The 15,298-nt window shown below is 43.0% G+C and overlaps 1 protein-coding gene across 1 annotated transcript; it reads left to right on the forward strand.

Moving 5' to 3' along the window:
- Nucleotides 1–1,154: 1,154 nt before the first annotated feature.
- Nucleotides 1,155–12,959, forward strand: LOC147723030 (uncharacterized). Its single transcript, XM_086967431.1, has 3 exons — nucleotides 1,155–1,581; nucleotides 1,885–2,619; nucleotides 12,718–12,959. Exons 1-3 carry the CDS (start codon nucleotides 1,155–1,157, stop codon nucleotides 12,957–12,959), a joined length of 1,404 nt encoding a protein of 467 aa, XP_086823557.1.
- Nucleotides 12,960–15,298: the final 2,339 nt, after the last annotated feature.

The following is a 15,298-nucleotide window of genomic DNA, read 5'->3' on the forward strand; positions in this document are numbered from 1 at the left end:
ATGAGTTCTTTGTACAAAATTTTTAACTGCACCCCAATGTTTTTAACTGCTATGTCATGTTCTAACAAACTGCATCTTCTGCTCTTTGCAAACGTTTTAAACTTATATATTGTCCCTTTTTGCATTTTGCTTAATGTACTTACTTTTTTCAATTGACATATCTGTTGTCACTAGCACTTTGCATATTGTGATGATTTTAATGAATCTTACAATAAAGGTCAACTTGACCTGATGCATGTGAAAGCATATGCATACAGCTCCTTTACTTTCCTTTTTGGGCACTACCACTATGGGAAAGTCATGGCATATGACCAGTAGAACACTCAATGATATCATGCTTATGAAACTAATCAGGTGCCTTTTCAAAAGCGCCCTGTAATTTAAAATCCATTTGTCTATCTCTTAGAGCAATAGGACGCACGTCTTCATTATTATGCAGCTGTCATTTCATAGTCTTAAGTTTTCTAAACCATGAAACAATGAAGTGAACTGACTTACTATTTCGTGGTGAGCATTCATGTTGTAATTTATGGAAATTAGTTGAATGAGTAAGCAGGCACTTTATGCGGTACCTTGAAGCACACTGATAGGTGATTGTACCTTTATTTTCTTGTGTTTTCATCTTCACTACAAATGAACCTTGACTTTTCAAAGGTGGTGATGCAGCCATTATATACACATTGGTTTTTGATGGTGTAAGTTGTGGTAATAGAGACAATTCATTATGGGCCAGATGCATCATGCAAACAAATAGCGAATCCTTAATTGCGATTATTAAGGAATCGCGAATAAGGACTCGCTATAGCCAATGCATGATGTGGATAGCGAAAAATCAAGGAATCGCTAAAAATCGCTAAATACTTTAGCGATTCCATGTAAAGTAATCGCAATAGTAAAATAATTCCAATCGCGCATTTTGCGATCCCGCAATTTGCGTAATCGCTAAATGCGATATCGCAATTAGCGAGTTCGCTAAAAGCGGGAGCGTGAAAAACTACAGAGTCGCATTGGGAGCAGGCTGATGACATCACAACCAGGAAGTCAATCAGCCCATGCTGCCACCTGTGCACAGTTGAACTCTGAGGCAGAAGCTGAGTGCAGGGAGTGAGAGCAGAAGCAAACAAACAGCAGGTTGCTAACTGGTGGAGACAGCCATGTCCCAACCAGCCACAGAGGAGGGAGCAGTGGCCAGGAAGCGCAAAATAAAATTCAGTGAGGGTGAACTTGACATCCTCATTGAAGAGGTTGCAAACAACCACGAAAAGTTATTTGGCAAGCTCTCCCTTAAAGTGCCAGAGGCAGACAAGAGGAGAATCTGGACCAGGATCAGGGACAAGGTGAATGCTGTGGGGGTCACACACCGCAGCATTGATGACCTCAAGAAGCGCTGGTACGACCTGCGCAGTCGTGCAAAGGAGAAGGTTGCTGAAAGGCTGAAGGAGGCGAAGGGGACTGGAGGAGGAGGCCCAACAGTCCCAGACAACACACCCCAGGAGGACATGATTGAGGGCACTATTGATCCTGAAGCAGTCGTAGGAGTGACAATCCTGGACACATCTGGGGCAGCCTGTAGCACACAAGGTAAGATGCATGACTATCAACAGCACAAAGCACATACTGATAGTGCCCAAATGTGATTTCACCTGCTAAAATTACAGCTAAAATAGTCCTGCACACATTTAACATAGGGAGCCCAATGCATCATGGTACTTGTAGTCAGTAGTACCCATGTGCCAGTTGGAATCCAACACAGTAAGCCCAAATGCTAATAATAAGCAGTACAGTGATAGATGAGAGACAGTCATAACAGAAAAGTGTCATTTTATTAAGGTTGTAGAACTATTGAAACACATGTATATAACATAGCACTGTTTCACATCACAGATGCAGCTGAAGGTAACACTGATGACAGTGATGTTGAAGAGAGCACACAGCCCAATCAAGAGACTGCGGCATCAAAACCTGTGTCACCACCATCCAAAGGAAAGGCACCAGCAAGACGCAGGGCCACAGTTGCACCACTACAGCCAATGGAGGTAGAACAGCATACATCTAGCACACCTACTACAAGCCGTGAAAGTGCCAGTCACACACCAACACCGCAGGCACATGTCCGGTCAGGATCACGACGCAGACCAAGGAGCCCTACTTTGTCCCAGGAAGCAGGAAGTCACAGTCAGTGGGGTGGCGTGGAGTCGCAGATGGTGCGGGTTCAGCGCGTGCAAGCTAGGCACATGGGAGCAATTGACCTGCAGATGACGAAAATAAACAGTAACATCACTGCAATGGCTGACAGTGTGAGGGAGCTCACAACTGCCATAGTGGAGGCTCACAGGGAATCCAACAACGCCCTCCTGGAGGTTGCACGTGTGATGCACGAGGGACACAATTCACAGAGGAAGAGGCATCGGCAGTTTCTCGCATGCATGGAGGCTTATACCAAGTCAAACACCAAGATAAGCACTAGCGTGTCACACCTGTCACGTCGGTCTGTGGGAATGCAGATTGACATGGCCCATTGTTGTGGGGATGTGTCCAAGGCACTGGGGCAAATTACTACAGCTGTGGAGATGATGCAGGCTAGCACTAGTGTTCAGGGCGACGTTACAGGGGAAGAGGGTAGTGAGGCTTCCAGCCTGAGCAGCATCAGTGCGCCACTCAACACTGTCAGGAGGAGCAGTAGCCGTAGGCAGGCACCTCCCGCAGCATCTACGAATGCAGATGCTGAAGCAGGAGAAAGACATTTGGGTGTGAGAGGGAGGAGACGGTAAAACAAATTGGAGGGGTGTTAGACCTCATGGTGACGTAACCATGTTCAAGACATTCTTAGTGACTGCATGACAAGTCCTTAGTGTGTCTCCTCTGTCCATTGGTGCATGGGGTTAATGTGCTAATGGACAGCATTTCAGGTTGTATTGACACCCCATACCGCCAGCCGTGATAATAAATAGTTAACCTACAAATGCAAATGAGTGTTGTGTGTCATTGTTACATACCTTAGAAATAATGCTGGGTGATGTCTGCACGTTTCCTCTGTCCCTCCGCTGAACTGGCAATATGTGCACGGCGTGGTTGTGCTGGGGGCTGGTTGCCCTCTGTGTCAGATTCCTCGATGGGGATGCCTCTCCTTGTTGCTATGTTGTGCAACATTGCACATGCAGCAATTATCCTGCAGCAGGTTTCCGGTTGGTACAGCATAGCTCCTCCAGTTTTATGCAGGATGCGAAAGCGACTCTTGAGCAATCCAAATGTCCGTTCTATAACGTTACGTGTCCTGATGTGGGCTGCATTGTACCTCTGTTGTTGTGGACTGGCTGGGTTCAGGTAGGGAGTCAAGATGTAATGCCTCACCGCGTATGCACTGTCACCTACAGAGTAAGAGGCAAGATGTCAGAGTCACTTATGCATTGCCATGACTAAGTCAGTGATGTGTATAGTATTGCACTTACCTAGCAGGTGTCCATTGCCAAAATCTCCCCTGAGCAGACGTGTGTGCAAGCCGCTATGGCGGAAGATGTATGAATCGTGAGTGCTTCCTGGGTATTGTGCGACAAGGTCGGTGATGATGTTTTCCGCATTGCACACTGCTTGAACATTGATTGAGTGATATGCTTTACGGTTGCGGAATATATACTCATTCACGGCAGGGGGACATATGGCTACGTGGGTGCAATCAATGCATCCAATCACGTGTGGGAACCTTGCTACTTGGTAGAAGTCCTGTTTTGTTTGGCTCAATTCCTGTGGGGTTGTGGGGAAGGAGATGTGGTTGTTGATGACAGTCATCATGGCGGCCAGGAAGGATTTGAAGAACCGCGAAAGGGAGCTCTGTGATACCCCTCCTGCTTCTGCCACTATGTCCTGGAAGCTACCTGAGGCAAGGAGGTGGAGGCTACATAGCACCTGGACATGAGTAGGTATAGCCTGGCTCCTATGTGTTTGGCGCTGCAATAGTGGGTCCAATTCATCTATTAAGTCCAGTATCATAGCAGCATTCATCCTGTACTTATCATAAATTTGCTCAGCTGTCTGTCCTAACAATGTGATGCGCAGACGGAAGATTCTATCCTGGATTCTCCTTCTGGCCTGGCCTGCTGCAAGTATCCTTCTCCTCCTCGCAAATATGTAGAGTCCTGCCATTGTGGAAGGCCACTGGGGCCTCATGGGAGTGTTTAAATACACCTCTGATGTCAGGCAGGTGAGTGGGAATTTTTTTTTTTTTTTACCACCTGATTGTGATTCCCTGTAAACTGCTCTTGCTAAATAGCGAATAATGACGGAATCGCAATTTGCGATATTACATGCATGGGAAAATGCGATTTTATAGCGAACTCGCTATTTGGATATTGCGATTTCGCTATATTAATCGCAATTTCTTGGTTTCTCGCTACTTGCGAGTCGCAAATGGGGTTTGGCTTTGATTCTGCGATTATATAGCGATTTCGCAATTTTGCGTTTGCGAATTTGCTTTTTCTAGCGATTTCTCTTCATGCATGCCGTTTCTTTCCATTGCGATCGCAATTGGTAATTCGCACCAGTTGCGCTCGCAATTTTGGTTGATGCATCTGGCCCTATGTTTCTCCATAGGCATAATCTTTATCGAAGCACCACTGTCAATGATGTAATGTAATATGTTCTTATATAGCGCTCTGTCACCCTATGGGTATCCTGTCGCTGAGAGATTTACCTTGGTGTTAACTACATTTTAGTCATGCGAGGATAGATACTAGACAGGGGAGGACAAGATAAAACTGCATGTTACTCCTCTCTCGGGAACAGCCACGTTTTCAGTTTTTTCCTGAAATGCATGAGATTGCCAGACTGTCTGATATTCATCAGAAGGTTGTTCCATAACCGGGAGGCCATCGTACTGAAAGCTCTCCCTCCTGTTCTAGATCTTTTGGATGTTGTGGTATTTACTAGATAGGCTGAGGAGGAACGGAGATTTCCTCATGGGCAGGTACCACGAGAATTTTCTCTGTAATGTTTAGGGCACAATTCATGAACAGCTTTAAAACAATGCAGAGACACTTAGGGGTCCATTAGGATGGCGGGCGGATTGCTCCCGCCAGGCCGGCGGTAGCCACCGCCAGCCTGGTGGGGGAAATCCGCCGCCATCCTTCCCTGTATTCCCCCCCGCCATATTAGAATGGCGGGGGGACCACGGCGGAGCAAAACACCGCCCGCCACTTTTCCACCCCAGTCGCATTGCGGCCGGGCAGAAAATGATTAATATGGTGGCGGTGTCTATGAGACACCGCCAGCCATATTACAATGGCAAGTGTGCAATGCCTTTCCGTGGCGGCAAAGGCAGGCGGTGTTCACTCTGGGGGCCCCTGTGGGCTCCCGGAGTGAAGGCCAAAGGGGGGTGGCACACGGGGGTACCTGTGGTACCCCTCTGCATTTGCATAATCAAAACGGAAGGCACCGCGCGGTGCCTGCCGCTTTGATTACGTAAATACTGCTAAGCATTTTTAGTATTGTGGCGGGTGGAGCAGAGAGCTCCGCCCGCCACAATACTATAAATACAGGATGTGCCCGCCACTGTGGCGGGCACATCCTAATGGTGTGTGCGAGACCCCCGCACTTAGGGCGGGCGGTCCCGATTTCCGACAGGGTGGCGGGCAAAGGCGGCCCGCCATCCTAATGGGGTCCTTAAATTGTATTCTTTGCTGCATAGGCAGTCAATGTAAGTCTCTCAATGCCAAAGTTGTAGAAGACCTGCGTTGTCGATGTAACACTAGTTTGGCTGCTATGGTTTGGATCCTTTGCAACTTCCCTGTCAAGGAGTTTGGAGTTACAATAGTCCAGCCTGTTCATGATGACACCCCTCACTATTTCTATTCTAGCTGAATTGGGAAGTAGTGGGAGAATCTTTCTTAGGGCTCTAATTAAGGAGAAGCAGGTACCCACAGTTTTATTCACCTGCGACTCCAGCTGAAGATTGTTGTCCATCGCAACCCCTAGGCTACGTACCGATTTAGTTGGAATTAATGGTGTGCCTGTGGGGGACAGCTGGAATTCCGTAGTAATTGGGCGGACTATCTTACTTGAGGTACAGTAGACAACCTCTGTCTTGTTTCCAATAAATTGAAGGTAGTTCTTCCTAAGCCACTTGTGGAATTTATCCATAGACACTGATTTATTCCCTTCCACTGAGGACATTTGTCATCAGCATCAGTTAATCAATACCACTCCAAAAGATCTAATAAGGGGCATGAGTGGTTTCAAGTAGATATTAAATAGGATCAGGATGATAGCAGACCCCTGCGGGTTGTCTTTATAGATCAAAAAGGCCAGATGCTCACTGCCTGTGTCCTATCTGTCAGATATGACTGAAGCCATTTGAGCGCCCAACCTTTAACGCCAATACTCCTAAGTCTTTCAAGCAGTATGCCATGATTTACTGTGTCAATTGTGGCTGACATCGCCAGCGGTACTAAAATAACTGAATGGCCATTGTCAGCCCGCATTCTCATATCATCCAGCACTGTTACCAGGGACGTTTCCATTCCGTGTTTGGGGCAGCTCATCCAGAAAGGTATTTTGTGTAACTATTGGACAATGTTTGAATTACTTTGGTGCTTTGGCATGTCAACTTTTCTTTGACTGACATTATTTTTCACATACACCCAGTCCAACATGTGCAGGCTTTTCGAAGGTAAACGTCATCATAGCACAACCATCTTCTTCACTTTCAATTGATACTGATATAAAAGAACTATTTGATGAAGATTTAGATGACAATCACCTTCGCTTAATGTTGATTTGTCTTAACTGATATCACTGCTTTGCTTTCTAGGTGCACGTCGAACGCTGCTGCTGGAATGTTCCAGTTGCCATTTTGTCTTCACGCAGTGACACACTTATTTTTCCTTGGCTTTTCAAATCATTGCCAAATGGTTCGCCTTTACACATCTGTCCAATGGTGGGGCATTTACCTTCATGTGGAAATGATAATCCTCATCTAAAACACAACTTGTTTTTATGTGAAAATATTAACTTGTGCCTTCAGTTATTTGCTTTGGCTTACTTTTCACACTCAAGACTGATTAATTCTGGGTACCTCCAGCCACCATATCAGCAGCTTGTCTATATGCTTGTACTTAAGCTCTGGCAGCCATTAACACTCACTCCTGACTAAGAGTTTTTCTCAGAATTTGTCATCTGAATGAATCTGGCAAGCATTCATCAATAACTCTAAGACATATAGCTTCTTCGTCATTAAATTCATTGACCTTACAGTGTTTGATGAGTGTGTCAATTCTCTCCATAAATGTATCAATGGTTAGACCAACTTTCTATCATTCTTGACGGAAAATGTATCTTTCATAATCTACATTGGGCAATGGGTTAAATTTGAGATTCAAAATTTCTTTAATCTGACGGTGTAGTCTAGTTCCATATTCCCAATAGGCTCTGCACATTGGAATAATATATCCTATAGATGTGATGTAGGTCTTAGGTCTATTAGACTTAATTGTGAGTGCCAGCTAGCTTAGAGGTCACTAGAAACCTTCTCAAATTAACAAGAAGGGATTAGTTTCTGACAACCGCATAAAAATGACAACTTTGTTTCCCCAAGATAAAACATATCTTAAGAGTAGTGGAAACAATAGATAGATATTTTACTCAGTCAATCATGCATGCCTCATTTCACCAGAGGTGCAGCGAAAAAGAGAGACAGGCGTTTTCAATAAGTATTTATTGAACAGTCTTCTTTCTCATGCAGAAGAAATTAACTGCTACAATCGTAATACTGGCTGTAAAGTATAATGCGTACAGCAAGAAGAGTATTATTAAATAATACTGTAAAAGCATAGTATGGTATCTAAACCACAGAATACATACATAAATAAATAAATAATAAAAAGTACTGAACTGGTGCTTCTAAAATATGCCTACCCCAATGTACCTAACCTAAGTCTAGTATGAGGGAAGAAGTAGGTGAGGTGTAGCATAAGTTTCGTATTCTTTGCAAGAATCTATCCAAGATTTCTCTTAGGGTCTAATCAGCTCCGTACCTTGGTTTAGAATGAAGCAGGTCTGTTATCTCTCTGTCTCGGGACTCGATCTTCCCAACACCCCGCAAGGGGAGCTTAGAAACACTGGAGCTGGATTTTTCAGCAAGAGAAAAGACAGCGTCTTTCTCAGTGCGTCAGCTGGAGGGTCGGCTGCCTTCAGCACTCGCTGTAGCGAGCCACGTCGAGCAAGTAGATAGCCGAACTGCTCCAAACCACTGCGTGTTTGCTAGGGCAAGTGTGGGCATATTTATACCTTAAAGGTGCCGAGTTTGACATAATAACATCATCAAAGAATCGCAGTTCCTTGAAAACTCAATGAGTTCTTGGACAAATCAATATTCAAGCAAGGGTAAGTCCCCAACTGCTGAAGCTGAGTTTTCCATGAAATCGTTGTGGCTTTTCAGAACTAGTGGAAGTATCCATGCCTGTATTTGGACTGCGTGGGCTATGTCTAAATATAGTTATGATTTCTATGCCTATATAAGGACAAGATGATTAATACATATATAAGGGCATGAATTGGGAAAATTACACTATGGTCCTAAAATGCTATACAACACCCACTCCACTTTATTATGTTCGACATTACTAAATTTAAGCACTAAAACATATCTAAAGCATGTGTTTACAATCCCACCCAAAAATACAAAAAATGCATTTGAAATGGTTGCACACGAAAATGAGCATTTGTACTGTACGCATTTGAAAGTAATGATTTCATTTTAAGTATATAGTATGATATTGGCATTGCTAACTGAATGAATCATGAAAATTACATTTATGGAATGGCTCTTAAATACAGAAGAAAAAGGTCAACACCATCCCATAGCAGAATATATAAACTGGTTTGGTTTGTGGATAAGTTCAATATTGTTTCTAGGAAGTATTAAAAGAATTCTTGTTCTCTAAGAATAGTTCTACTATAAGAAGAATACTTTGTGCCAAAGTTAAATTTTGGAAAAAAGTCAAATCAAATCGTAGAAAAGTAGAGTTCCAAAGTTAGAAGTTTTTTGTTTTGAAAAACGAAGGTCGAATTCAAAGTTGATAGAACGCTGTATGCTAATTCAAAAAGTTATTCTTGGTGTCAGGAGAAAACATTGAATCTTCTAAGCTGGGAAAGAAATTGTCTACCACAGTAGGGGAAAGTAGAACCACTTCATTAAGTAGATCAATCGTACACAGATGAGAAACATCGCCGTCAGCATCAGTCGCATTAGCAATGATTGCAGTAGACAGTACCTGTGTGCCTGTTGGTCCACGTACCTCACCCTCAGCTGGAATTGCTGGTGAGACCTCAATAAATGCCATCATCAGGATTGGTAGCCGTTGGGGACAACACAATGCACGAGCCGTTACCGCACCAAGCAAAGTTGGCAGTGCTGATGGAAGGGTCAGAAAAATATCCAACATGCATTGCTCCCCACAAAGCAGGCATCGTAGAACAGGTAAGATGCAATCTTGCCATATTGGTCTGAATGACAGGAACCACGTGGTATTCAGATCTCTCAAACGAGCCAAGCTAAGAATCTATATTATGCGCTCATGATACTGCATTGCCAGAAGAGTGTTCACCATGTAATCTGGGTATCGCTGGTGACTGGACTTGCCATATCGGAACAGAAGGAAAAAGAATGGGATTCCTGCTACGAGTCTCAAAATGAGAGGCAGGCTGCCGAACACAGAGTGCACGGAGTTTGGAAAAATACCTAGGACTGCTTCAAGGGGTAGTAACAGTCCCGAACAAATCGTCCTAAATACATGTACAATACCACTGGTATCAGACATGTTTAAGATACAACCTAACATTTCTGCGAAATGTATGGGGCAGTTTGTTGATAATAGGGCATGTATCTCCGCAGAGGACCTTGCAACTTGCAGATCATATGTCTCTCTGGACGAGGTCAGTGGCACAGTTTTTTTAAAAAGAATGGCTTTCATTCAGCTTAAAGTATCAATTCATATAGAAGAGATGTTCAGTGAAGGCTATAGCAGTGACTCCTCGTCTGTCTTAGTTTTAGGAAACAATACTTCCATACAACAAGTGACCCTGGCTGACATACTAACCAGATAGACTATTCCTGTCATCATTCCTCAACAGCTGTGATCATTCTACATTATGTAGCTCCCATTGGAAAGTCTTCTAAAAATTGGATCTATCAGTGCTGCCGGAGAACCTTGCAGGAGGCAGGATAAGTTGGTCAAAGAACCATTTCAAGCTCCATGCAAATTAATACCCTGACATAAAAGTGTACCACTGAGTGTGCTTTTGCAATTTTTACCACTAAGAAATACCTCCTTTTCCACACTCCAACATTTGTGAGTGTATGGTAAATCCCAGGTCGACCTTATGTATTCTGTACCCAACCTTTCATACAGGCCTGCTGGTATGTGTTTCAAGCAATACTAAAACAGGAAAATTGTCACTGGCATCGTGATGGTGCCATGTATTATCCATTCCATGGCAGGTTTCTCAGAAACAGTTAATGGTAATCTTTCCAGTTTTTCTATGCTCAGCACCGTAAGTCTGCTCCCCTCTGTTCCAAAGAGATTTGTTTATCTGTAAGGTTAAATCCAGTAAACAATGACGTGGTGTTGATTAGACAGCAAGGCACAAAGCCTAATCAAACTTTTATAATGTCCAGCCTAGCAGCATTATAGAACGCAGTTGAGACTGCCCATGGTGTAACATGAGCAAGTCCTGTTCCATTATGTCTATGGCAGAGGTTACAATGCTGTCTAAAGAATAAATTCTGGATGACAGAGTTGTTAACTCATTGTCAACTACAGAGAGAGCTTTCTCTAAATTAATATGATAAATTTCTCGTATTCGTTCTGCAGTTTCCATTTGCGTGATTTTGCATACTTCATTATAAGCAGCATAAATACTGGTGTATATGAAACGTTTATGACGTGGTGTACGAGGTCTTTGTAAGAAGTCTCTCAAATCAACTCCATCTTTATGTAAAGTTAAGTGTTGTTTTATATCTGGGAGTGCAGATTTTTGTAGCCACCCAAGGCACTGTTTTCCTACACTGTATGTTGTTATTATCCCTAGGTGTTGTCTCTGGACATATCTTGGATCGGCCTAGTGAATGTGAGCCCTTATGTTTTGTTCAGGAATCTATCTTGACAGTTATTTGTGTCTGCGGGCCAGATTAACCATTTTTTCCAATCAGGATTAGTTCTGTACTGTTGTAAAATATATTTCACGTCTATCTCCTCATCTGTAATTCCATTACTATCAGGTGTGGGTTTAGGTATGGATGGTTTATTTAAGTCTTTTATCTTAGCCAGGCCAAGACAAGATGTCTGTTGAACAGTGTCATTTAAGAACATTATTTGTTCTGGGATGATGCAGGCTCTGAATAAGGCTTCTAAACATTGCACCTGCCAGTCTTTTGTGCCCCAGACAGTTTTTGTCTCAATGTTGTCTTTCCAAAAGTCAAAATCTAATGTGGACAATTGAGCATGAAGGGCCGCAGAATAAATTTGCTTAGTATTAGTCAACATACTTTTCATTCCTGTCTTATTAACATTTTTTAAAGTAAAATGTTTCTTGATTTGTGACATTAAAACCTGAGAAGTATGGACATTTTTCATAGAATGTTTTTGAGCTACCCAACTGGTGGCGTTGGACAATGTTCCCATTGATTATAAGTAAAAACATTTCTAGGGTTTGCAGATTTGTGCAAATAATGATGACCATAATGATTAAAACAATACATTTGTTCATAATCTGATGAACCTTCTAAGTATTCATGTTTTGTAAATTTTGTTAACAGTCTCAAAGTCCCAATCATCAGAAAATGTGCTGGGTGAAACAAAGTCACTCAAGGAAACCTTAAATTGGTGTAGAATCTTCGTCAGCTCTACAGGACCATAAATGTTATAATCAGTTCTGTCCCATGCTATACCATCAGGTAGAGGAACGGTTATGATGATCACTGATGATAGGTCTCTTTGTTTACGATGAGATGATTTGTGTGGCTTCAGCTGCAAGTTGATGTTCTTACTTGCTGTGTCCATTTGACTATATTTCCCATTTATCAGCATTCCCAAACTTAATACAAGAATGAGCCAAAGTAGGAGAAAAAGCACGCCTAATACAATCCAAAGTTCAACCCATGGTGAAACCAGATATGTATTTGCAAGCTGGTGAAAAAGCTCTGTTACTTGTTCCTTGAAAGTTTTATTTGCTGGTGTTGTTTCAGGTTCACTGGGCTCCTCAGAAAACGTATCAAAGTTGATGAGATAGCCAGAGGCAGTTCTGTCAATTGTTGGTATTGCATCAGAATTAATTGAAATCACTGCAGCTACTTGATCCCTTCTCATATTAGTATAGTCAAATGCTATATCATTGTAGACAGGAGTGTCTTGACGAACTGTTATTTGGGTTTCAAGAGGCACAAGTTCCATGGCTTTGTTGCATAGTCCTTTAATTTACAGTCAGCAGGGTCCAACATGGCTGACTGACACCGCCAGTGCGGAGGAACGCTGGCTGAGGTCCGGGCTGTGAGCATGTTAGACCGTGTTTTCTCTTGAGCTCGCTCGTGATATTGCACCTTTTCCGCCAATGAAAGCGGGAATTTCTAGGATTTCTGCCTGGTGAAACTAGTTGTAATAGCGGGAGCAGAAAAAATAGATTACCTGATTCTGCTGGCACGTTGCTGACTCTTGGTGTGGCTTGGTGCAGGAGAGCACATCCCGGATCCGTGCGGCTTGGTGCAGGCAGAGTTCAGGCGGATGCTGCAGTTTCGGCTGATTGAGAGCCGAGTGCGGAGCTTGCTCCGCTTCGTCCGATTGCCACGTCTGGCCTCTGAGGCTCCGAGGGGCTGGTCGGCGGTTAGCTGGTTTGGCCTGAAGGTCTGTCGGCGTTCTTTCTCATCAATGGCTGCAGCAGACTACGACGGGATTGCGCCGAAACCTCAAGCGTGAAGCACCCGGACAACAACTACAACTTCGAAGCAAGCGCCAACGATAACGACGACGACTACTATTCTTATCAACCCGATTCCTGTGGGAAATGCTGCCAGCGCGTCAGCGCTTTTGGGCTCTCAAACGGATACATCTGAGCCAGCTACGGATACAAACAAGAAACTTACGGGTAGGCAAGAGAAACTCGGGGAGAGAACGGGCGGCTCTAAGACTAACGCTGATGATACTTTGTTACAAACTATGGAATCTAATTCAGTGTTGCCTGAGACAGGGAGCCACTTTGTAGATAAAGGGAAGAGTCAGAGTATCAATGCTGCTATGGGGTCTAAAGTGGTCATTGCTAATGTTAATGCTGAGATTACACTAAAAGGCTGTGTCCCCCTGAATGAAACTGCTATTAACACTGGATCAGTTACACGCTCCCTTGCCTCAATTACCCAAGGTGCATCTCCTGCAATAAATATCAGCATAACCCCAATTCAATCTGAGATACACTCTATGGAAAATACACCATCTACTCAAACGTTCTCTATCACTTCAGACGAAGTCCTATCTGAAGTAGGAGCGCTAGGGGCTGAGGGGCTGGAAAATACTGATGGTGCTGAGATGGATGAGTAGTATTGTGATTTTTATGATTTGGGTAACAATACACCATCAGTGTCAATTAAAGACAAAGATAATCTATCAGTATCAAAAAGCTCAAAAGCAAAACTAAGAGTAAGGCTAAGAAGGTTATAAATAAACCTAAGCCTAGTACTATGAAGGCGATAGTGGAAAATAGCCCTATCAGACAATGGGTACAAGCTAAAGGAGGCGTGAAATCAATGGCTATGAGACTCTCAGGAAATAACCCTATTGACCTGGGTGTTTTAGTGGGTGATGCAAATGGTCTTAATGCTGTGTTGGACGCAACTGGCTCAGTGGGGTCTAATAAGCAGGCAGCTGAAGTACTTAATGCAACTCAGAATCCAGAAATTACTTTGGCTTCAATGGACGGACAAGATTTACCTGGTCCTGTTATGGAAGTTTCAGTGGAAACCTCCTCTTCTTCTTCATCAACTTTTCAGCCGGCGATAATTCTTGCATCAACAACATCTGTGGAAAACTCCCCTACACTCTCTTGAATTACTACCACTGCCTTACAGAGTGTAGGGAACATAGAAAAATCAGCAGAGGCAGGTATCGAGAAGGTTTTGAGTGCAGGGCTAACTAAAAAAATTGTTTCAGATGGGCTAGAGCATTCTTCTTTCTTACCGATGGATTGGACCCTTCAAGGGGAGGTGTCTGCATCATTTCAGACGATACTACAGTTACTAAATGAGCAAAAACAAGAAGCCAAGATTCATTATCAGCAGATTAGGTAAGATAGTAGTAAGACTCAATCTTCTTTGCAAGAAATGTCGTGTAAACTTGGTGCTGTCTCCCAGGATATGGAAGAACTACAGCAAAGAGTGGTTCTAACAGAGGAAAAGTCACTTCGTTCTGAAATAGCTGTGAATAAACATGCTGCTCAATTATCTCAAATGCAAGTTAAACTTGAAGACTTAGAAAATAGGCAACGCAGACAGAATTTACGTATATTTGGTATTGTGGAAGGGGCTGAAGGAGCTGACCCTAGGGCATTCATTGTTCAATTATTCCAAAAAGCTTTTCCTGATTTATCAGATTGGGATTGGGATTCGCATATACAACGTGCCCATAGGTTCCCGCTATTTCAAAGAAACAAGGGTGGTAAATATCCCCGCCCAATCCTGATATGTATAGGTAACTATCTGCTCCCCCAAGCTATCTCAATAAAAGCGCGACCAAATACTCCAGTTACCACTGATTTAGTTACCTTTTTTGTTGATCTGATTTGAGCAAGCTTTCTTTGGAACGACGCTGGAAATTGAAACAATTTATTGACCCGAGTAAGGAACTGGGTGGCCAAGCTTTTCTACAAGAACCAGCTAAGCTGAAAGTAATAAAAAATGGTCGCTCTTACTATTTTTTGGAAGAAAATGAGTTGGAATTAGCCTTGGCTACTTGGAGGCTGTAAAAAAGAAACAAACATTGATTAATGTTTTGTTTTTAAACACTTTAAATTTCTCTCTTGTCTTGTTTTTTCCAATAATGCTATAACAAGAGATCGTGCATAGAGTATATGCGTGGAAAAAAAATTGGGTGAAAAAGTTTTTGGGGGGTTGTTTATTCAAGGATTTATTGCTATTTTTTCTATTTTTTTCTAGTTTGATTTTTGGGTCAGGTGGTAGTATGAGACTTAAAATAATAACGATTGCCAGCACGGTCTTGTTTATTTGATAATTTTAATTGAATGCCCGGCTGATTCCGCTCGTTGG

The sequence above is a fragment of the Lissotriton vulgaris genome, chromosome 4_1, assembly GCF_964263255.1.
Source record: "Lissotriton vulgaris chromosome 4_1, aLisVul1.2, whole genome shotgun sequence".
Lineage (NCBI taxonomy): Eukaryota > Metazoa > Chordata > Amphibia > Caudata > Salamandridae > Lissotriton > Lissotriton vulgaris.

Excerpts from the sequence above, each read along its gene's own strand:
- LOC147723030 (XM_086967431.1), top strand. The coding sequence starts at position 1,155 with ATGTCCCAACCAGCCACAGAGGAGGGAGCAGTGGCCAGGAAGCGCAAA. Across the intron at positions 1,582-1,884 it reads GGCAGCCTGTAGCACACAAG|ATGCAGCTGAAGGTAACACT; the intron begins GTAAGATGCATG and ends TTCACATCACAG. Across the intron at positions 2,620-12,717 it reads CGACGTTACAGGGGAAGAGG|GAGAGCACATCCCGGATCCG; the intron begins GTAGTGAGGCTT and ends GGCTTGGTGCAG.